The sequence below is a fragment of the Rhinolophus ferrumequinum genome, chromosome 14, assembly GCF_004115265.2.
Source record: "Rhinolophus ferrumequinum isolate MPI-CBG mRhiFer1 chromosome 14, mRhiFer1_v1.p, whole genome shotgun sequence".
NCBI classification, from domain to species: Eukaryota; Metazoa; Chordata; class Mammalia; order Chiroptera; family Rhinolophidae; genus Rhinolophus; species Rhinolophus ferrumequinum.
Window position 1 is genome coordinate 54534182 of NC_046297.1, and position 23901 is coordinate 54558082.

A 23901-nucleotide genomic window follows, 5' to 3' on the forward strand; every position below is an offset into this window, starting at 1 on the left:
TTTATTGGGGTGGAAGATCAGAGCGGGATTGGTGGGCAGTGTGAAAAAGGTGAAGGCATTTAGTATAAATGGTAGTTACAAAATAGTCACAGGGATGTAAAGCGTAGAGAATATAGTTAATAATATGGTAATAACTATGTATAGTGCCAGGTGGGTACTAGAGTAGTCAGGGAGACTAGTCTTAAATTATATAAATGTCTAGGTAACCATCATGCTGCACTTCTGAAATTAATATAAAATAATATTGACTGTCAACTGTAATTGAAAAATTTTAAAAAGGGGGGAAAAGGTGAAGGGGAATAAGAGGTTTAAATTTCTAGGTATAAAACAAATAAGTCATGGAGATGTAATGTACAGCATAGGGAATATAGTCATTAATATTGTGACAGCTTAGTACAGTGTCAGATGGTTGCTGGACTTATGGTGATCACTCCTTTAGGTATACAAATGTTAAATAACTATTGTGTACACCTGAAACTAGCACAATATTGTATGTTAGCTATATTTTAATAAACGTATTTAAAAATTTAAAAATAAATAAAATAAATTTAAGAAAATGAGAAATCATATTTTGAACTAACTAGGTAAACCAAATGAATAGGTTGGGGCGGATTTTTTACAGAAGTAATTTTTAAAGTAAAATTTGAAGTAATTTGGATTTTGAGATTCAAATACCATCTTTGGTCAAGTGAGTTTTCTGACTTTATCCAAATATCCAAATGCCATATTTCATATCCCATTTTTTTATATTGGGATATAAAAAAAACAGACAAAAAACAAAACATATCGGCTTATTTAATGTATAAACTGACTTGTTTCTGATGGAGTGCTTTGGAGTTCTGAATGGAGTAATAAGCAGAACAGCAGTGCCACAAGGAAAACATTTCATCAAGAAAATAGCACTTCCGGGGGGACTCTGCCATCAGATCCATACACGTACCAACATCTGTGTCTACACAGTCTGCTTTGCCAACTGTGACTGTGAATGTGAACTACTTGTTTCCTTTTTAAAGTTATCCTCTCCACTTGGGCATAAGATCCTATCTCCTTTCATCTGCTCACCTGTTAAAGAACAACACCCCAGCTATTTTCTCGTCTCGCCTGTAAGATGAACAAGGTCCTCCCTATTGCATCATCCTGTGTAGCAAAGGAAAATGTTATTTTTCCCACTGTAATCAGAACAAAAAAGGTTCTATTGATTCAACATCTCCTGCCAGTTATCACCCCCTTTTCTGATCCTCTTTATAGCAAAGCTCCCCAAATTATTTCTATATATACTCAGTTCTCCAAACAACTCTTCTTAGTCTCTCTTAAATGGTACTCCATCAGGCTTTCATACCCACCTTGCCGCTAAAACTGTGTTTTCAATACACTGTTGACCAAGGACAGCTTCATGGGCATATTGGGTACATTCCCTGTGCACTTTTGTACAGGGCTGAGCTTCATTAAATGCTCTGATGTCACCATCCTGAAATTCTTAATTTTGGGGCAAAATTAAGAATGGCCCTGCATGTTCAATTTGCTTTTGGCCTCACCAATTATATAGCCCACAATGCTGGTGACCTTCATATTGCTAAAGCTAGTGACCAATCCTCTGTATTTATCTTACTTGACCTATCCGCAGTATCTTCTAAAGTCAATCACTCCCTCCTTGGCGGTACATTTTTGTTTTCCGTGGTTTCCATACCTTACTCTCTTGGTTTTTCTTCTACTTCACAAGCTTTCTCTCCTTGGGTTTCTGTTGCTAGCGTCTCCTCATTTCCCTAATTTCAAATATTGGGCATATTTTCTTCTCTAATTCTTCACTCCATAGATTATCTCAGCCAGTCTCATGATTTTAAATACTGTCTATATGCTGATTACTCAACTCCCAACTCATAGATCTAACAGGCTACTTGACCTTTCTGTTTGGATCTTAAATGTGGCTTGTCCAAAATTTCACTCCTTTCCTTGTCAACTCCAAAACCGGATGGTTAAATCTATTCTGAGCTGTTGTAAGAATAGATTTACTCTTCCCTTTCTCTCACACCCTACATCCAGGCCATCTAGTTTTGTTCTACTTCCAAAATAATCTCTGGAATTTTAATGCTTTTCTGCTACTCTCATCTCTTGCAGAGATTACCAAATTAGCTTACAACCTGGTCTTCTTGTTTCTGTCCTTGTATCCTTACTTCCACTGATTTATTCCAAGCATAGAAGAGAATGGCCCCATTAAAACAGAAACCAAAGAACACTCCTCTCCTCAAAATGCTGAAAATCCTACTTCAGACAGCATAAAAGCTACCATCCTCAAAGGGACCTACAGTGTCCTAAATGGTATGATTTCCTCCCACCTCCATGTTTTAGTCTCTGAGTGAATTTCTAAACCGTCTCACTCTGGTTTACCCTGTCCCCGCCATATTGGGTTCCTTGCTCCTTCTCAAACTTATGGGGTGTACTCTCACCTCTGGGCCTCTGCACCAGCTGTTCCCCCTACCCGGCCCTTGTTGAAGTCTTGGCTCAACGAGGGTTCTACTCGTTTAGCCTATCGAATACGGCATCCATCTACCCCTCTTCATTTTAACACTTTTTCTCTAGAGCATTTATCATCTTCTAACATGAAATGTTATTCACATATTTATTGGGTATGTGTGTTTATTGTCTATCTTCCTTCCACACAAACAGGAGTTTGGGCCTACTTTCTTTCACTGAGATCATCCGAATGCCTGGAATAGTGCCTGGTACATAGCAAAGGCTCAATTAATATTTGTTGAATAAATGTACAAAGGCTGAATTTGTACTGCATGTCATCACCAACAAACAACAAACTAACAGCAATGATTTCACTAGAGAAAAAAAAATCATTAGGCGACTGTAAAAATTAAAATGGCACAAAACAAACTGTGATAATATCAAATTGAGCTTCGTAAATTTACTGTTGTATATATGCTTTTTAGGAGACATTAGTCCCTTGGGTAATAAATACTACGTAGTAAGAAAATATCTAAGAAAATTTAAGCTTTGAAGAAAATACCATTGGTGGTATTACGTTAAAAAAACGACTTATGTGAAAGTATTAGGTTGGTGCAAAAGTAATTGCGATTTTGCAATTTTTTTTTTTAACCTTTTAAACCGCAATTACTTTTGCACCAACCTAATATGATGAGGGCAGACATTACTTTCATGTAAGAGGTGGTACATGTTCTGAGAAAAAGTCTGTGATATATTTGTGCATTTTCATAAATATTCCTAGGAAATTGCTTACACTTGAGCGTTTATGCAGTTTTAACTTGAATATTCATCTTCTATTTGTGGGTATAGTTTAAATAGTTTCTTTTATATTTTCTCTATCAACCCTTGCTATCTCAGTCTCTACTGCTTACCTGAAGAAAACAGTTAACATTTGTTAACTGTGTGTCGTTGTTGAGCAGGAAGTTAAAAGAAGAGGTTGTTACTTCATGTAATGTATTCAATATAAATACTGTAACATGAAAGATGACTCAGATTACTGACATTCTGAATATATTGAAGATTATAGAACAATAAAATTTCATTATAAAAATCACTATTTCTAGTTTTAAAAATTAATCCATTAAAACCATCAACTATAACAGAAAAATCCCCTCCATTCCCATCTAGAGTTACGCTTTACTTTTCTACCCATTAGTTTCATTCTAAAATATGACATGGAGAGGGATGAAAGGACATTTGGATGTGACTAGACATTAACTTTTGCAATTTTTGATATTTTTTGTTCATATCAGTGTTAAGAGAAAAATTCTCTGTATCCATTAATATTTGTTTTATTTTGTTCTTTAGGGTCCACATTTAAGTGAAATCTTACTTCACTTAGCATAACACCCTCTAGGTTCATCCATGTTGTCACAAATGGTAAGATTTCATTCATTTTCATGGCCGACTAATATTCCATTATATATATATCTCACATCGTCCTTATCCCATCACCTATTGATGGGCATCTAGGTTGCTTCCGTATCTTGGGTATTGTAAATAGTGCTGCAGTGAACCTATGAGTGTATATATCTTTTGGAATTAGTGTTTTGGATTTCTTCCAATAAATATCCAGGAGTGGAATTGCTGGGTCGTAAGGAATGGTTAGAGGGATGTAAAGTACAGCATAGGGAATAAAGTCAGTAATATCGTAAAATATATAGTGCCAGGTGGGTACCAGAGTAATTGGAGGGATCATTTCATAAATTATATAGATGTCTAACCACTATGCTGCAAACCTGAAACTCATATAACACTGAATGTCAACTGCAATGAAAAAATAAATAAAAGTTGAAGACAAAATTGTACTGCGGGTTACAAAGATGGAAGACAAAAGTACAAAATAATTGCAGTGTGCTCGAAAAATAAGGCTTATTTCTCTTTTGTGCAAATGTTTTTCGTCTTAAGCAGATTTGGCTCTGAAGGAATCAGGCAGGTGCTGCCGCCACAGCTTTTGGGTTTCCTGGCCGAGCTGGAGATGCACTGGGACCTGAGACAAAAACCAGAGGAACCACAGCTAACCTCAGCCCTTTGCCCAACTTCCTCCCTGCCAGTTACGAGTTCACTATTGTTCAAGCTCCAGGGGTCATACTCTGCCAGTCTACGGGTAGAATTTATTCTGAACAAGTGTTTTGTTTGGCTTGAAGTATTAAGAGAAAAAAAGTCAGTCACTGACATTAAAAATTAGATTTCATATAAAATTCCTTTTGTCCAGTTTTCCTCAAAAACTGAAAATCTGGAACACAAGTTAGCTTGGCAATATTTAGAGCCGAGGAAACGCTACCTTTCTACAGCCTGCAGTTCCCAAAGTCTCCACCCATCTGGCTTCACCCACACAGGCTACTTCCGGGCTCCTTTGTGCAACTGAGTTTCTGAATCCTGCTCTACCCTCAGAGATGGGAGACCAAAAGGTGAGGGAAGGGTAGACAGTGCTGACTCACTGTTCTCTCCCCTCCAACAAATAGCTGATGGCCACACAGTTTTCCTTGAATGGGATTCTGACAGTCTTGGTGAGAACAAAGTGTATTCAACTTTATCTGAAAAGTGGTCCCTGAGAGAGGAATCAGATTCTATCTAAAGAAATCACATTAAATGTTATTACCATACTCTTATCTAGAGAACATTGCCTGCAGCTTTTAAACAAGCTTATTACAGTTATGAAAGCCCCTCAAAGCCTCTACTCTGCTGTTTTCAAAACAGGGGCGAAGAGCTAGGAAAAATAAATAAAGGATTTGTTAATTTAGGTTCACAAAAATGAGAAGTGAAGATTGTGCAAGGAGGGTAGATACTAATTAATTTGACATTTTCAAAACCAATCTTCTGAAGCAATGAGTTATTTATGTACTTTATGTCCTAAACTTTCTGTGTTTTTCCTGTTGGTTAAAAACACTTGGGTGAGTGTTCTCAGGTCCTTTCCTGCCTGGATTTCTTCTGCCTCTTCCCTCTTTCAAAATCATCCTTCAGGAAACCTCCTCTGATTAATTTCATTTTAAGCAAACAAACAAGGCATGTCATATATTAATATAATTCTTGCGATGACTTATCAGGATCTTCACATCACATTCATATGGGTGTACTGAACTGAATCAAGGTTAAACTTCAAAAGCAGATTTTACATATTGTAACATAATTATTACCCAATACTCAACACTCAATACTTGATACTCAATAAATGTTGAAATAAACACAATTTTTATTGTTAATCTTCCTAAAGAAACTATAACTTTTTTACACAAAATCTATCCATAAGAGATTAATTGGTTAAAGGAAAGAAAGCAAAGCAAAACAAAACAAGTTGAGAGAATCCAGGCTTTTTCAATCTTAGTCATATTTTTTAAAGTGGTGATTTGATTTCACCATCTCAATTCACCAGAGCCTGTCTATATGTTACAACGGTGTGTATTTCCTATTGCTACATAGATGAAAGTGAATCCATATAAACCATACCAACGCCATTATGTATAACTGGTGGTAAAACTTTATTATTCAAGTTTAGATGTAACAGACATCTTTGCTGCCTGAAGATTGTTTGCATAAGAAATACACCAAGAACATGTTTGTGAGTAGAAATGAACATGCACTATGAAAACAAAATTAAATAAAACAACAAAAAAAAATCCATGTGTTGTAAGAACAGAACTATTATAGCCAACATTCTAGTATTCAAATCAGGACTACAAATTGAATTCTTTCTTAGCAACATGAAATCATTCCATATGAAAGACATTTTCTGCTGGTGAATATTGCTGTAAGTTAATTTTACATTGGCATTTTGAGATGTTTCCCACTTCCATCCCTCCCCCACCCCCCAAATCATCCATGTTGTCAAATTGTCCACCCTAAGGAATTTGGCATTTCGTATTGTGATATTTGCCTTGTTGGTAGCCATTAAGAAACTATGGTTTTATCAGCCTTGTAATAGTTTTGCCTCTTCATAGCCAACACTATAGGCTGTCTAGTTATGATATTTACAGCTCCTCTCTAACAAAAATGACCCCAACCTCTCCTGGCCCTTGGGAACTGAGAGTTTAAATAAGCCCCTCGGCCATATAATAATACTTGGCACTCCCATGGTGCCTTTCAACCAAGGGTCTCAAAGTGCTTTACAAACAAGTACTACATTACCATTATTATTATTAATATTATTATTATTAATATATTTTTTTCCACTTTACAGGTGAGGAACCTGAGGCACAAAAAGAAAAAGTGATTTGCTGCAGGTCATATAATGAAAACCAACCAGGGGTAAAATGAGAATAGAGTTTTGGGACTTAGGGGTCTTGAAGGACCACTTTCTCTGACGAAGGCTAAATGTTATTTCCACGTAAAGATTACTCTTGCTTTTCTCTGGTGTAGGACAAAGTGAAGCTTACGGCTCTACCTTTCCTTTCAAGAGAACAACACATGAGCACTCATTATCCAGTTTCCATGTGTGGATCAATGTTGAATTTCACATTTTCTTCATCCCTGACTTGACACACTTCTACCCTAGCATCTTCCCAAGGTCCTAATTACTGTAATAACCGTGGATGATTTCTAAACAATTGCACCGCTATCAGGAACACTTGAGTCCACTCTCTATGAAACAGCAACTGGAAAACCAAAAGGAAGTGCTCTTGAAAGAAGCCATGCCTTCTGCCCTTGGCCAAGTCTTTCTTTGGGAAAATAACACAGCCCTTCAAGGTCTCGATGCATGTCTTTCTCTTCTCTTCTCATATACAGTTGCCCGCTGATAGAATTCCACCTAAAAGTACCTACCTTTGGTTAGCACATTTAGTTTCATGTTCAGGTTGAATATGAATTCTTTGTTTTCTCCTGTGATCTAGGATAGTCAGCAAACTTTTACCTACTTGCTCACCACAGATGCCCTGTGGTGTTTTTTTTGTTTTTGCCATGGCCCTCAACCCAAAGCCAGGAAGCTGTGAGTTCACATAAACTTTAGGTAAAAGGCTGGCATACAGCACAGGAGCTGACCACCAGCTTTACTTCATGTTTCCACCACTGGATGACAGACATTCCGTCTCTATACAGAGTTGTGTTAATGTTCACTAACTAAACAGACAGGCAGTTCAGAGGTCTCAAGACAGGTCACCTTGTGATGTTTTGCTAGCCACACAGTAGGAGGCTAATAATTATTTTAATATTAAGCAGTACTGATACTCCTCAATTTATCAAGGAAAATGTATATCCCCAGGCATTTTAAAAATATATATACATTTCATATTTTTGGAGCTGTATTTGCATTGGATCATGGTGGATTATGTGCACAAGTGCAATCATAAACATAATGTGCTACCACAGGCTTCAACAAAGAGCTGTTAAAGAGAATCACTTTTTTCTTCTTCTCATTAATATTATCTTAGGAAAGAATTCCCATGCTTGTTTTCTAAAATCTACCGTTACTAAAAGAGAACAGTTTAGAACAAAACATCACTATCTTAAAAGTTGATTTTTTTTTTTTTATAAAAGAACATCTCAATATGTCATGTAGAAAGAATGGGCACGCTCTTTCCCTTGTGAACTACAGAGTTAACGTGTTAACGTTGAGAGCTCCATCCTTTTCTCATTTACTTAGAGTCGTGTAGTGTCTCCCAATCCACAACCTGGTGAGGTGGGCTGGCTCTTGATGATTTTTCTATCCGCAACAACATTATCAATATATGGGTAAGAGATGAAAGGAGAAAGAGTGAGGAAAGGAGAATGAAAATGTATGCGCTGGTCCTGGCTTAAATTTTGACCCAAAGCTTGATTCAGAATCTATACAAGTCATTTTAAAGGACTTAGAACAATTTTTAAACGGCATACAATTTTAGCTGGCGTATAGTTTTCATCACAGGGGAAGCCTTTTCCAAGAGGGGAAATTTCTAAATCATCTTGGAAGTCCTCAAAAGAATTAAGTACCTACATAGGTCATTTAAAAATCACAACTTAAACGGAATTGACTCAGACATCTAAAAACCAAATAAAAATAACGACCAACCATATTTGTAAGATATTATGGAGGATGGAACAAAGGCTTTTCATAAAGTCATAAAACAAGGGGTATTTTAGTGTTACGATAAATTTTCATCTTTTTAAAAAAGCCCAACCTCTTCTCCATCAAAATATGGATAACAATGAAAAGAAAAATGAAAATCAATAACACAGGAATACAGAATAAGATCTAGCGTGTCCATGCTATCCAAGAATATTCTACCGAAAGTAGGCTGACCATAAATATTCCAAGAATAGTGATATGTATTTTCCAATGCTAAACATTACTACCCAGTCTGTCTGAGAAAAAAAACCCAAAAAAACAAAAATGAATCAGATAAAAATAAAAAGGCATACATGCCAAAAGTGAACAACTTGTTTGTGTATGACACACTGACGAAACTGCTGACGGAGTTGTTTTGCCCCCAAAGTCATACCTGTAACATCGCCCAACTTAACCAAACTTCTGGTATTTTGCTGATTTGAGCAGTCCACATATAATGTTGCTTGAGGATAGCCAGAGTGCACTTTGTTACTCGTCTTTTTACTAAGAAAATTAAATACTGTGTTATTATTTGGGAAGTCTCTTCTGTTTTTTTAGCTATTAATTGCCACCTCTCAACTCTGCCTGTAAATTTGAGATGCATTCATTAGATTCCTAAGAAAGATAAATTACATCACATAATTTGAATGTCAAAGCTCCTCATTCCACCTCTTTATTTTAGTTTATGTGAATATGAGAGCTACCAGACAGGTGAGATCAGAATAGAGCCCTTTAAAAATGAAACTGAAGCAGAAGGCTTAGTCCTGATTTCTTTCTTTCCTTCTTTCTTTGTCTCTCTTTCTCTCTCTTTTTTTTCAACATGAAAACAAAAATGCAAGAATGGAAATGACAACACAACATCAGAAAGACATTTTTTAGCTTCATTCACTACAACAGTCACAATCTGGTTGAACTCTACCTGCCATCCAATTTTAAGAACCGAAGACCTGGCACTGTAAAAAAGAAACAAAACCCAAACAAAACAAAACAATACAAAGCAACTGCGAATTAATGTAAAAATGGAGTGCAAATGCGACTACAGAATGCAATAAAAACATCAGTGCTGCAGGTTCCAGCAGCACTTATCAAAATAATTTCTGAAATGTTTCATCTGAAACATAGACAAAGCAATAAAAAGAGGATATATGTGTATCATTTTAAGCATAACAATGTGAGTTAAGAGCTTAAAAATTAAAAAAAAAATACTTGGAATGAATAGTGCTACCCTTTTTTTCCTAAGTAGGCATAAAAATATTTTCATTTCCTTCTTGTTTTCCATACCATTATATCAAGAACTTTCATTTGTTTCATGTTACCGTTTACAATTTTAATGCACACACACACACACACACACACACACACACACACACCAAAAGATATCTACCGCAATAGAAATAGTTGCTTCATTACCTTGTTTGCTACATTTGCAAATGTAAACAGCTAGGCAGAGCCAGAACTGACTCTAATGCATGATGGAATATCTTTGTTGCATACGTACACTGTAGAAAATAATTATTCAATATGTCAGGCACCATTATTTGAAATGTAATACATTAATATTTACTAGAAAAATAAGTTTTTTTTTTTCCTATTTGTTCTCCCAACTTCTTTAATGAAATAAGTTAATCTGACAGTGCATCCAGTAGCTTGTAATATCTTCTACATCTCCGTGGCAAAAAATAAACTACTGGTTGGGACAATATAATGCAAATTATTAAAGTCAGTCCTTGTACATACATCCTTGTAGCAAGCATTGAGGCTCGACTAACAGCACCTTTAACCAATTATTTAATGTTCAGTTATTTAGCCCTATTTCCCTGAGCAGTTATGCTGAGGAGCTTTCCCTTCATGGATAGTTTTACAAAGCCTTAAGTATTAAAAGTACTATGAAGACATACTTCTAAGAATCCTATTTAATGCTACTTAACTAAATCTGTATAAATCTAATGAAGGGATTGATTGGTATACATACCGTCAGTCTGTGGTAACGTAACCTTAGACGCTGCCTGACCACAAAGCTTGGAAATTATATTTAACCGAAAGAAAATAAATAAATACAGCAGGTTACCTTGTGGAGAAATACCATGTGTTCTAAACAAATTAAGCCCATGGTCTGAACTTTTGTGTCCATCTATTCTTTTGAACTGAGGGTATCGCTTTAGTTAGAATGTGCCAAGTGAGATTAGTGATCAAGAGGAGGCTTAAAAAACAAATCCACACTGGTTCATCACATACAAGAAAGAAAATATCTGGCTAAAATAAAATTACTACATAAGCACTGAGGACATTGGTTTTAAAAATGCATATATATTTGGACAAAATGAACCTAAATTGCAAACAAAAGGACTACTTTCGAAAGGAATATGTGAACATCTAAAGGACAAAAATATCAGAGGGGGTGTGCATGTGTATGTACAGGCAGGGCTGGCCAAAAACATTGTGCCACCATCTGTCACTTTTCTTTGCTGATCTCACACCAAGCCTACCCACGGGCTCTCATTTCTAGGTCTAAATCTGAAACATGGTCAATGAGAGGAGACTGATGGTAAGAGGGCGCCATTTTCCTTTCACTGCCCTGGAGATTAGATTTCTCCTCGCCTGCCTAGGATTTCATGATACTTGTAAATTTAGGCAACAATTTATGGGTTTTTGAACAAATGAGCCAATGGCCAGCCCAATACTGCTTTAGACTTATAATATGTAAGTTTTCAAATTCTAGACAGCTTTGATCTTTCTTTACAAACATAATTATCATAGTCTGATGATACTTCTCATGGATCGTTCCCACCGTACACATTCACCAAGATGGTTTTGACTTACTAGGTTCTAGAACATGACTATTTACCATCTTCCATTTTTTTTTTTCTTCTCACTGACCATTTGTCTCACTTTTTAATCTTGGTAACCTACTCATCAAAAGAAAGAATAATAAAAGAAGGGAATTTCATGTTGGATAAGGCAGGCTCTATGAAGTATTTTTTTTTTAATAGGTCTTCATAAGACATTACAAGCTATTGAATTCCCATCAAGAAAACCTATTTCTATTTAATTGTGCTAAGTGCTAAGGTTTTACTCTTTAGGTTTTCCATTTTTTTCCGCTTGTGCATTGTTCCTATGCAGGCCCCTCTGGATATGAGTTGTGAAGTCATATTTGTCCGTGCAAAGATGCTGGCATATGCTGCACTGGAAAGGTCCACTGTCACCATGGCAACTCATATGCAAAGCATACATCACTTCATCCAGAAAGACAATGCCACAGTGCACACATTTTGTGGAAAGTTCATCTTGAGTACTTCTATCAACTTTCTCTGTTTTTACTACATTCAAGGGACCTTCATTTTTTACATTTGATGGTGCCTTTGTTTTCTCCTTGGCGGCACCGTTTGCAGTTGGCCCAGGTCTGGAATGCTTGATCGCCAAATCTAGAGGAATGTCATTGTCAGATCCAACAGCTGAAAAATGAGGAGGCAGATTGAAGGTGGGATAAGGCACATAGTTTTGGCAAGGATTTGGTAGGCCAGGCACATGACTCAAGTAGTGCGGATTCCCAGGAACGGAGAGCTTATATTTACTCCAGAACCGCAGCCAATCAGCTTCACTCTGGAAGTCATTATGTACAAAGGGAAGTCCAAAAAGGGGGTACTGGTACTTTTCAATAGGGCTGCCTGGTGGTGAATAATTTGGGTGTTTCGCAGGTCTCATGTACTTTTCTATGGGACTGCCTCTCTCAGAACTTCCTTTCCCTTCAGATACAGATGAACTATTTCCTGGGTCTCCAGTACTTTCCTGAGGACTTTTTATCTGAATGTGCAAAGGTTGCATCCTTTTGTGAATATCCAGAGTTTGGCTGACCAGGACTGGTGGCTGAGCAGAATGGCTTTTAGTCAATGAACCCTGGGCTTCGTATTTACTCAGGCTCGGGAGCGGAATTTCTCTCTGGTGACCTTCAGTTAAGTGGTCTTCTGACCTCCTTTCTAAGGGGCTTCCATTGACCTGCTCCTCACTACCACCCCTCTGCTGCTTGTTGAGCTGTTCAGCCTGAAGTGCCTCTGGGTTAAGGCGCTTTCTTGTTCTTCTCCTAATAATCTGCTCACCGTTGTTTTGTTTAATGATGTTTAAAGGCCTGGGAGTCTGCAGAGAACGCACACACAATACATAAAAGGAAAACATTAAAAAATACATTAAAATGCATTAGCAATTCCTTACAAATAGAAACCATGCTTAAGTTCAAAGTAAGACTAGGCTTTATGTTATAGATTTACTAAATCTCCTCTTTTTGCCCTAAGCAGGACCAGAGGAAGAAACCAAAGCACACTTTTTTTTTTAACCTAATTAAATCATGCCCATCTTTGCAGGGAGGAACTGAAAACTTTAATATACTTAAACACAGCTTTTCCAAACTCAATGGATTTTTTGAATTGCATTCATTTAGGGATAAAATCGTGGAGAGAGTTATTGGCAGAAATGTGATTTTTCTGAAATTTCTCAACTTTTGAGTCAACATAGTCACATGAGAGATAGAGTTTGATGACAACTGTGGAAAAAGTATGCATTGCTATAGACTGAATTGTGTGCCTCCCATATTCATACATTGAATCTCTAACCCCCAATGTGACTGTATCTGGAGCAAATATGGTCTTTAGGAGGTAAATAAGGTTAAATGAGGACACAGTGAGATGGTGGCCTTCTGAAGGCCAGGAAGAGAGCTCTCACTAGACCCCGACCATGCTGGGACTCTGATCTCAGACTCTCAGCCCCCAGAACTGTGGGAAAATATATTTCTAAGCCACCCAGTCTATGGTATTTTGTTATGGCAGCCTGAGCTAACTAATGCATACATTCTTTTAAATAATCGCAAATGTGAATACAAAATATAACAGAGCACAAAAAAAATCAAACTGACAGATTCATGAGGAAAGTTATCAGGTAATCAAAGCCATGTTAGTGGGAGTTTTTTTTCCCACCCCTAATCTCTCACTTTTCCTTTAATAATATTTTACATTCACTAGGGAAGATTTTACTTGTTAACAGGTGAAGCATTTGTTTTCTGTTGCAAATATAAATTCATGTGTAGTCTTGGTTCAAATATCCGATCTGTCATTCTAACTCTGTACTCTGTACTTAAATTGAATGCTGACTTTTCCTCAGCTTAAGTATTTTATTCAGCTTAAGTACTATATGATTGGTATTTATGTATATCTTCAAAAGGTATTTATATTTTATAACTAAAATCCATAGATAATACTATAATAAAAAGTGTACTTGCAGTAAGAGCCCTAAATTTGATTTATAAAATCAAAAGAATAAGTTTAATAAATTAATGCATATTTACAGTTAAAAATGTGTAAGCATCTTTAAATGGACTAAAATCTGATTGTTCTAAAAGATTATTGAAACAGGAACAATTTCCCCATAAAATATGAATATATACAATATGTAATTTGTGAATTATTCCTAGAAATAGGAATGCAGGAGAGTGTCTTTTATATATTAAACAAAATATAAATATAAATCCTTTTTGGAATGTGTCTAGTGTCACGAAGGTTTTTTGAAGGAAAGAAAGATAACACACTTGGTACTGACAATTCAATTACTGGTTTCAGAATAAAAATGACACATCCCTTAGATATGCCATGTTCATTTATTTTGTTCAGAATGTTCAGGTGTATAAAGAGCTCATTATTCGTATTATAAAAATATGCAGTATTTAGTTTCTACCTCATAAAGAAACCTGAAATTTGCATTAATATCTTTTTTAAACTTTCATAACTTTTGTGGCAGTCTTTGACATGAAATGTGAGCATAACGTTTATGTATTTAAATTCATGATTTAAAAAAACTCAAAACTGAAAACATCTTGTCTCTGGAGAGATGAATATTAAAATAACTGTAAAAAAAGAGTTTAGTTTATATCACAGTTGTTAAATTATCAGAAGCTGGAAGAGTAGTTTAATTCCTGGCCTACGATTGGCTAGAGTTCAATTAAAATCATTAATGTCAGTACGCATTAAATGGAAGCTTATTGCTGTGCTTAAGTGGCGAACATTAAAAAAAAAAGGAAGGTGGTGTGGTAGTCGTGGGGAAAATCTTTCTACTAGCTACATGCTAATAGCTAAGGTTTTTATAGTTTACCACCAATTAGTATTGTTGGCAGTATCCATTTTTTAAAGAGAGAGTCCAGTGGCCCATTTATGAGGACATCTTGTCTAAAATTTTATTCCCTGTAGCTATAATCGACTCATCGGCTGTGCTAAATACTATGGTAAAATGCCAAACAAAATGAAAAAGGCACAGGGAAATAGACTTCTGTTTACTAAATGGGGTATTCCTATTTTTAAAGGCAGCTCTTGTCAGCAGATAAACTTTCTAAACTAAAAAAATACCATTCAGGGAGTCAAATGCATATACAGACCAGGGAATTTGCAAGTTTATATTTTATTATAGGATTCTAACTAAAATGTGGGGAGAAATACTGGAGGTAGCCCAGTAAGCCAATAGAAAGGAGCCAGCCAGAGATCTTAAAACACAAAGCACCTTTACACCTTACTCTGCTCTGATGTGTGCTCTTTGGGCCCTCAGTTACCTCACCTAAATGTGCACTGGAAGCATTGCAGAGCTTCAGCTGGCTTTTTCGTATCTTAGTTCAGAACCGCTCTTCTTAAAGTGCCCAACCTCCAGCCCTCAAAGCAGCCAAGATGACATTTGCAAATTCCAAACGTAAACTTGAAAATAAGCATTCTTTCCCTGCTCTGTATTTTATACTGAACATGGGTGAGTCCTCTTTTAAAAAAAGAACACAAAACAATTTTTTGTGTATTTGTGAACTTTGAAGATGCCTCCTTTCTACCAAAATTAAGTTCACCAAATTCTGATAACCATTAGTTTGACGTTCTGTTATATGTGAAGTTCCCAGAAATCAATCATTTTCCTCTTTTTATATCAAAAGAAGCATCAGGCATTACTAATGATCTCAAACGTATCTCCCCGTTAACATCTAAGGACATTTCACCATAAATCACAAGTGCACTCAAAGTGACTGTATGAAGCTCCGCGGGGAGAGGCACTGCAAGCCAGGGAATGGCACTTATCACACCACAGACCAGGCTGCTTCATAAGGCTGGTCCTGAAACAGTCTAACAAGTTCTTACCGAATGAAGCTTCTGGTAGAGGCCACACGCGTTGCATACATATCCGCCATTTGCATTCTTTCGCCAGAGAGAGGTCTTCGTGGTCAAGCAATTGGCACAGAAAACACCGGAGCCTCTGCGCCTCTGAAATGGGAAAAAAAAACACAAGGTCAGAGGTGAGTCACATGATCACTGGAGTTAGACCAAATCAACCCAGGAGTTTTGTCTTTAGACTAGCAACAATGGCAGTATAAAACCACCCCGCTCATAATGAGGTCAGGTTCAATTGTGTTTAATAGGCACCACTGGTTTTCATTATAATTAACCCTACAGTGATGGATGAGGTGTGTGCAACACCAAAGGCTTTTCACAGAAAGCAGCTTTAACTTTTTGAACTTTGGGTTTTGTGCCTTTAATGATGGCTCCTAAATGCTGAACCCGAAAAATATACCTTTTGAAAGTGTCAAAACTCAAGTCAAAAGACAGAACATGGCAATATGTTTCATACACTTTGGAAAAGGAAGAGCACATGCCACCTGGGCTTTAAAATATAGTCAAGCTTGGAATAAATGCAGCATGTAAACCATGCACAATTAAACCCGATTTGTGTCTTTTTGTGTGTCATTCATGAAACGTAAGTTTAAGAGAATATAAGACACTCAATTGAGGTCTTTGGTTTGTGAAATCTGAAGGAGAACACAACACCCTCTATTTCCCAAAGTTAAGAGAACCAGTAGAAACTTCAGCCAACTAGAAGTGATCACTAACGAGAACCCTTCTGAGATGCCGGCTTCGAGCATACAACATAGTCCCATCAACGGCTATTTAATTATTTTATTTGACTCAGACTTGGAAATCACAAGCATTTCCGAACACAAATTGATGTTAGTGGGCTGAATTCTGTAAATCGCCAGATTCAAAAATAATCTAAGAATACTTAAAAGTAGATAATTAGTATTGCTTGTTCCATTCTTGCTATCAAGTTAATGATTCCATTAAACTTCTCACTGAAACAAAAGTCAGGCTGTGTTTGTAGGCGCAAATACTAACAGGCAGGAAATGGAATTCTCTTGCTGAAAAAAAAAAGAAAAAAAAAAAAAAAAAGGCAGCCTGAATTGCAACTCAGCTCTCCTTTCTCTAGGAAGCAAAGCCTTTAATGATAAAATATGAATGTTAGATAAGGAGTGGAAAAAGTCTTGCTGGAACCCAATTTTATTCTAAATTTAAAATTACAAACACTGTAAGTCAAAATTTCAGGGATTCATAAAATTTAGTCAATTTATTTAACTTGAGTCCATACTGTAGACCAGTAGTATCCCTGCCAAGAAAATACAATGGTTGTAATTGTACTCTGATACATTTCAAATGGAAAGCTTTCTGCAGACATAATTTTGGCTTCAAGACTGGAACACTTTCTTGGCATTGAAAGGGCATTTGATTCATCGGGTGTTTCACAATGTATCACTAAAAAGACCTGGTGAGCAGCCAGTTCCCTATAGGGTAATTTTTCCATCCAGATGCAAGTGCTATCAGAGGCCCTCGTCAGCTAAACTAATTATGATCTTGCAATTGCTGATGCCTGCTCACTCTAACATTCGACATCCTCCATTAATCATCAATACAAGGAAAATGAATGAAACGTAAAGAAATGAGGGCTGGTAAGCTGCACAGCCATAAAAATCTGAAATGAGAGCAATAATTTAACAAGGTTGGGGAATGTTTTTAGTGAGCACAAAGTCAGGCTAACAATTGCCCTTTTCAACCAAGAACACGATTTCATTAGTGTAGCAGGTTGTGCTACTTTAGGTGATGTAATAAAAGCTAGATTTTTTTCACAGAGATAATCTCTGGCTCCCCTTTTTCTTCTTCCTCCCAAGTCAGGACCAGGAATGTATCATGTGTTTCTAAAGCCCAACAAGATCAACAGCAAACATTGGGTGTCAGTCCACAACCCCAGTTGGAACCGACTGCAAAAGTAGAGACCGCTGCTTCCTGAAAACCAATGAGCTATTAGAGGTTGTGTTTATCAAACACTCAGGGGCCCCCTTTATCCAAAGTAGATTGGGGAATCTAGTTAGGTTATAATTGTGAAATTTCCCTGGGGCCACGCTGTCTTTTTTCCTAGATCTAAATAACACGTTTGGCAAATAAACGCCAACTTGATTCACATAAAGGCGATGTAAATGTCCATTTGGAAAGTAACCCACATATGTGGCAGAGGCTCAAATGTGAATGTGTAACCAGTCACTCCAGCCTGCTTTTCTTTCCTTCTGCCCTGGGTGCTTGATACAGCTTGCCAAAGTGGGTGTAATCCTGGTTTCAGAGAGTGTTTCAATCCTTGCACAATTTTGTGCTTAATTCTCTTGCAAAGAAAAATGCCCTTCATTAGTTAGAGCAAAAAATCCTGAAATTACAGCACCCGTTTCCACAGGCGTATCTTGCTGTAAGCAGCACTTTTGCTCCAATAAAGGCTGCTATATTTTAGGTAAACTGTATCTAATTTTAAATACATCCGGAGTTCCCTGGATTCACGTTCTCAGAGTCCGGGTGGCATGGAGGTTAATAATCAGATTTAGGCATCACACTACTTGTATTCAAAATATGTTCCTACCTTTTGCTGGGTGCAACTTTGGAAAAGTTACCTAATCTCTCAATGCTTTAATGTCCCCATCTTTAAATGGGAGCTGCTGAGAATATTAATGTGGGTTAATAGATGCAATTAAAACTGTGCCAGAGATATAGTAAATGCTCAATAAGTTAGCTGTTTGTCAAGGTGATTCAATTATATTTCTTTTGTAAGAAAAATATTTTGTTAGTTTTTTTATCTCCTTAATCTACTTATTGAACATTTTAGATATGCTTAAAACGTATAGTTGGATATTATCAACTGTATTTCATTTGAGTCAATCTTATCAAATATGAGAACGGAAAGTTGAGTCAGAGTGAAATATCTAGGTGTTCACACCTAGAATTCAATAGGAGCGTGCTTGTGTGGGGGTGGAGAGTGGGAGGTGGAGAGTGGAGGTAGGTGAGAAATATTTCACCCATTAAGTTACCTCCCATCTAAACAAATTTATCACTTTGGTAAGCAGTGCAGAACCTTGTTTTTGGTGCACTTGGAATTTCTGCAAGCAGCAGAGAAGGTGGGAGCAGTGGATAATGTCCTTTGCTGTGTGACCACGGAATCCTAAACTATGCCACATCTCTCACTAAATACAACACAGATGAGAACCCTCACCTGGTCCCACTGTGTACAATGTTATCTCGCTGAACACAGTAAGGTGTTTCTTGTGAAGTTATCAATATCCTTAGCCCAATCAAGCGCAGAGAAGCAGTCTGTTGCCAAAGGAAGGCAGAATAGAAGTTTCCCCTGCCCCACTTTTTAAAAACAAGCTTGGCCTTGTTAAAGACAAAGAAAGGCACTGAAGACCTTATTTTCGTCATAGTTTATCATGCACTACACAGTTTTACAATATTTTGTCATTCTTTTACACTATGTTTGTAAAGGAGAGAAATCATGTCTCCTAACAGTCATCAAATATTCTAAGTAATAAGCACATAGGACAATGTTCTATCTTGAGTGGCTACACATTAATAAAGTTGAAGATAATCTCTCCTGCTATTATTTTTATCATTAGTAGTCACTCCTATTTTTGGAAAAAAAACCCAAAACACCCAACTTTTAAAAAACAACCCTTTCATATGTCTCCCATTCAGATTGACAAATTTAACCCCAGTTGAACAGAGATGGCTAATGATGTAAAAAATAAAATCAAGAGAATGAATTTTCCAATCCCACACTTATTTTTGAGAAACAGCTGAAGCCAGGCACTTTTTAGGTCCTGAGGATACAAGGTCAGGTACAACGAAGCTCTGACTCTCCTTTCTATAGATCATTATATTTATATGTCGTGATGGTTCCATATGTGCATGTATGTGTATGAATACGATTAAGATTGTTTTTCCTTTTCTTACACACTGTTTTAAAGAGTTACTAGTATGTGTAGCTCTATGACCTTGTGGAGAAGAGAAAAGGATCGAGTCCCATAGGTAAGGACACTTGTGGGAGAGGAGACAATAGAAATAAGCAGCTGGCAGATAACATCAATGGCATCCCAGAGAGGCATATTCACCACTCCTCTCTGCTCAGGCTGATGTAAAACCAGTCACAGCAACCTTTGCCTTCTCTAGGTGTACTTTCTACTTCTATGTGGGGTCAACGAAGAGCGAAGAGCGAGAGTGAAGGAAGTCTGGCCGAAAACCCAAATCTACATGACAGTACCCTCAACTGAAAATTTCTACAGAGAAAATTCTGGAATCAATTCAAGGAACTGATTGCCTTTTTTTTTTTAACTGCAAGTTTTAATGGTTTGTCTAGTAACTGTTAGGTCACATTTGTGTTGCCTCCATGTTATTTCTGTTGGCTGGTCATTTCCTGTGTGAAAAGGAAGGGTGGTGGTAGGAACAGTTAATTGTAAGGAATTTGGAGGCCAGTCCAGTGATTGGCCTAGCCAAGTGCTTTTCAGTGATAATTACTGAGAATTCTTTGGATCACTTTTCCTTTCTAAATTTCAAATGTATCATAACCACAATATTGATTTTTACAACAGCAATTTAGGTGATGAATTTGGATAATCATCCATACCAGGATTTGAAACAGAAAATGACGGACGCATCCATCACTTAATATAACATGCACTTTAAATCCAACATACTATTTTTTTTCCTGCTATATAGAGTATAACAAGAAGTATAATGACTAAGTAACTACCGGAAAAAAAAAAAAACAAAAAACCAAACAACCGAAAAACAACCTTTAGTTATTAGGTTCATAGCTAACCACTGTAGGGTATCACTATTGTTAGACTTTTATCAAAGCTTCCAATTCAAGTTTTGCTTTTCGGGGGCTTAAATTAGTCAGTTATATATCACTCTTGGTTAAGCTTTGGTATATGTGCTGATAAACCCATATGTGACTTTAGCAAAAAAATAAATAAATAAAAAAATAAATTAAGTTTTAAATTGGTTCAGATGTTTTTATTGCTTATTTTATTATTTGAAGATCAGCCCAAAACAAGCATTTTAAGGTTTTCAAAATTCATTATTAACGAAGAATCAATTTCATTTGATTAATAAACAGTAAATTTGATTTAATTATTCATTCAAGTGGCTTAACATTTTGAGACATGAATATTCATCTCCAAGTTATTAAAAGTCTCCATCGGTGAAGGAATGTGCAGAAATGATCCTTTATTATAATTTTCTATGAGTAAGAACCATACTGAAACCATGTAATTACATAACAGGCCTTGATGGGCAGAGTATTTACTCACATTTTTTTATGGTTTTATAGCTTAGCCATTTTAAATCAAATCAATCTGAAATTTGATACATGTGCTGTTAGTCTGGATGTGCCTCAAATATTTTAACTCCTTAATTTCTGTGTTTATTTGATTTTATCAAGACTCCTTTGTGAATTTCATTTTAGAGAAATGCACAGATGGTTATGACAGAACCTTCAGGAACAATTTTGCAGTAATAAAATTTCAGTGGTAACTTTAATTCAGTTCAGTTCTGGGAATAGTTATTCAATGTCCATCATGTGCCTGGCACTGTGTTAGAAGCTGGGGTTACAGTGATATATATGACAGATAAGGTCTGTTCTCTCAGAGTTTCCAGTAGAATCGGCTACAAACACACTAAGTGTGGAGTTAACGTGACACAGATTGTTCACAAAGATTGACAGTTGAATTCATGTAAATTACATGGAAACTTTTCTGTAGAAACCAAAGTATTTCCCATGAATAAATCTAATTTAAAGGCTGAAAGTTAACTAATAATCAGAGGGCTTACTCTGAGTTCCTTTATAAACATGGGTAATAGTCTAATCATTTTGGAAACAAGCTGACACTTTATTGTCCATCGGTAATAATGTCCTATCGATAATACTGTCCTACCAATAGAGTTGATGAGTTAAATAATGTATTCATTACTATCGTACATATATATGGTAGCATTCAATAACTGTTGAATAAATGATGAGTATTACTTTAGTTGTTATCACTATTATTCACCATCAAGAGACACAGAAGGCGCTCCCAATTCCCCCAATATAGAATTAACCAGCTATTCACTGTGTATCAGTAGACCCTAAAGAATATATGGAATGCAGCACTAAAACCCCTTAAAAATAGATGGTGGCTTACAATGAATATCTTTAAATTAATAGTTAAAATTTTATCAGAAGCACAAGCTGGCCCGTATTTTAGAAAGAGCAGGGAAAGAACTCTGCCAACAGGAAACAATAGATATCAATATCTTGGCTGACGTTTGTTCTAAATAAAATTGTGAAGAATCAGTTGAAATGAACTGTATAGCAAGTATTTGCCTGCCTTAAAACAGCCCTCTTTGCCCTCAGCTTTCTTGCCAGAAAGCTGAAGAGACTCTACAAGGTTCAGCCAAGCACCCATCTTATAATCACCTATCTCAGAGTTTGGAAACAAAACCTGTTTACCCTGCTTATTAAATTCACTTCCTCAACACATCAGCAATGATAATGGAGACCAGTGTAAACAAAACTGACATCCCTGGCTAGGAGCAATGGAACAACCTCTGTTCCAGGACATGAGGCAATACACACTCTAGCAATCATACAATGTACCTAGGTACGAATGTGCTGAAGACTTATTCCACTGATGTGTCACCACACGGCAGTTGTCCAATATATCAGGAAATGCTAAGTGTGCTAAACACATTAGCTCCATTTCTTCTGAGATGCAACTGGTGACTCTTAGAGTGGGACACCAGAAAAATTAAGATTTCGCAATGTATATCCCACACTTTAAATTATTCATATGGATTCTTCAAATTTGCAGAACTTAGAAATGTATCACACAGATAAAGAACTCATTACACAGATCTAAGGGACCCCATCTCCATTCTTTGGACTGACCCCATATATTTGATAATGAGGAAACCAAACATACAATGTCATACAAAAATACCATAACAGACCAGGACTAGGAAAACCCAGATCTTTAGAGTTCTAATCCATGCTGTCTCCGTAATAATGTTTTGCTTTTATGGCGATACGTATTTATATAGCTAAAACTATGGTTGAAAATTTATGTCTGCACTGTCTTTTTTTCATTCCACGTGAAAGTCATTATTGTCAAAAGAACTACTTAAGTCTCTTACTCTTTCAATTTCTGCCACCATGGATCCATTTTCACCTTCAGCTATGACAGTAGTTGGAGTTGCTCTATAGGGACTTTCTTTTATGCCAGTGGGAAAATCTGACACCAAAAAGGGAAAACAAAAAAGGCGTTTTGGAGGCATAAATAATTTTAGTACCTCTTAAGTAAACTTTAGCATGAAAATACAAGAATTGATTCTGTTCTAATAAATTTATTTAAATATGTTTAGTAAACACATTTATAATGGGAATTCTTTACATTATAAAAAATAAAAATCTTGGTGATAGAAACGTGTTCTAGAAAAAGCCTAAAGTCCAAAGGGCTTAGCTTCTATGCACTTAATGAAAGAGACAAATACAGTTATTTTATATACTATCTATGTAGGGCTGCCTTTGTAAATCGATAATGATGATGATGGCTATTTTGAAAGAAACAGAAAATAGCAATCAGTAATTCTTTTCATATTAGCTAACAGATAATAATTGATCCATGAAGTGTTACCATGTCAAGGTATTTACATATACATTAGTGGTTTCTCAAAGGCTCCTAACATTTTTGAGAGTCATAAAATCTTTTGATAAAAACTTAAGATACTCTCCCCAGAGTGTGTGTGTGTGTGTGTGTGTGTGTGTGTGTGTGTGTGTATATATATATATATATATATGAATAACATATATATATGTTAAATATTTTTCAAGTAATTTCAGGCTGTTCAAAAGAACATCCTTTACAAAATGTATCCAACGATTTTGTATGGATCTGAGTGCCCATGGATCCCATGGTTAAGAACCCCTCATATACACTCTCCCAGTTTAGATTCAAACTAAATTATTAGGTATTGTTGTCCTACTTTTATTGATGTGGCAAAAGACTGAAAATGATTCTTTGACTTAGCTAGTGTCAGAAAATACTTCCTAGTCCTTAAGTCTAGGCAAATACACAGGACTGTATTCTGAAAACCATTTTTGAATCAATTATCTGGTAGAATTCTCTTGTTTGACTACTTTGTGTCTTTTTTAGTAATCACCATCATACATTTAATATTTATTAAGTACTTATTATGTGTAGGATA

General features: G+C 36.3%; 1 protein-coding gene across 9 annotated transcripts in view; it reads right to left on the minus strand.

The window, feature by feature from the left end:
• Positions 1 to 5801: 5801 nt before the first annotated feature.
• Positions 5802 to 23901, minus strand: part of TRPS1 (transcriptional repressor GATA binding 1) — a 239276-nt gene continuing 221176 nt past the window's right edge. For 8 of the 9 annotated variants that reach the window (XM_033126396.1, XM_033126392.1, XM_033126400.1 and 5 more), the window contains 2 exons: positions 15655 to 15777; positions 5802 to 12637 (listed from right to left, as the gene is read on the minus strand). In XM_033126396.1, the coding sequence (XP_032982287.1) occupies positions 11576 to 12637; positions 15655 to 15777 (1185 nt within the window). In that variant the 3' untranslated portion in view covers positions 5802 to 11575. The remainder of the gene's footprint in view (positions 12638 to 15654; positions 15778 to 23901) is intronic. The other variant, XM_033126397.1, reaches the window with a different exon arrangement.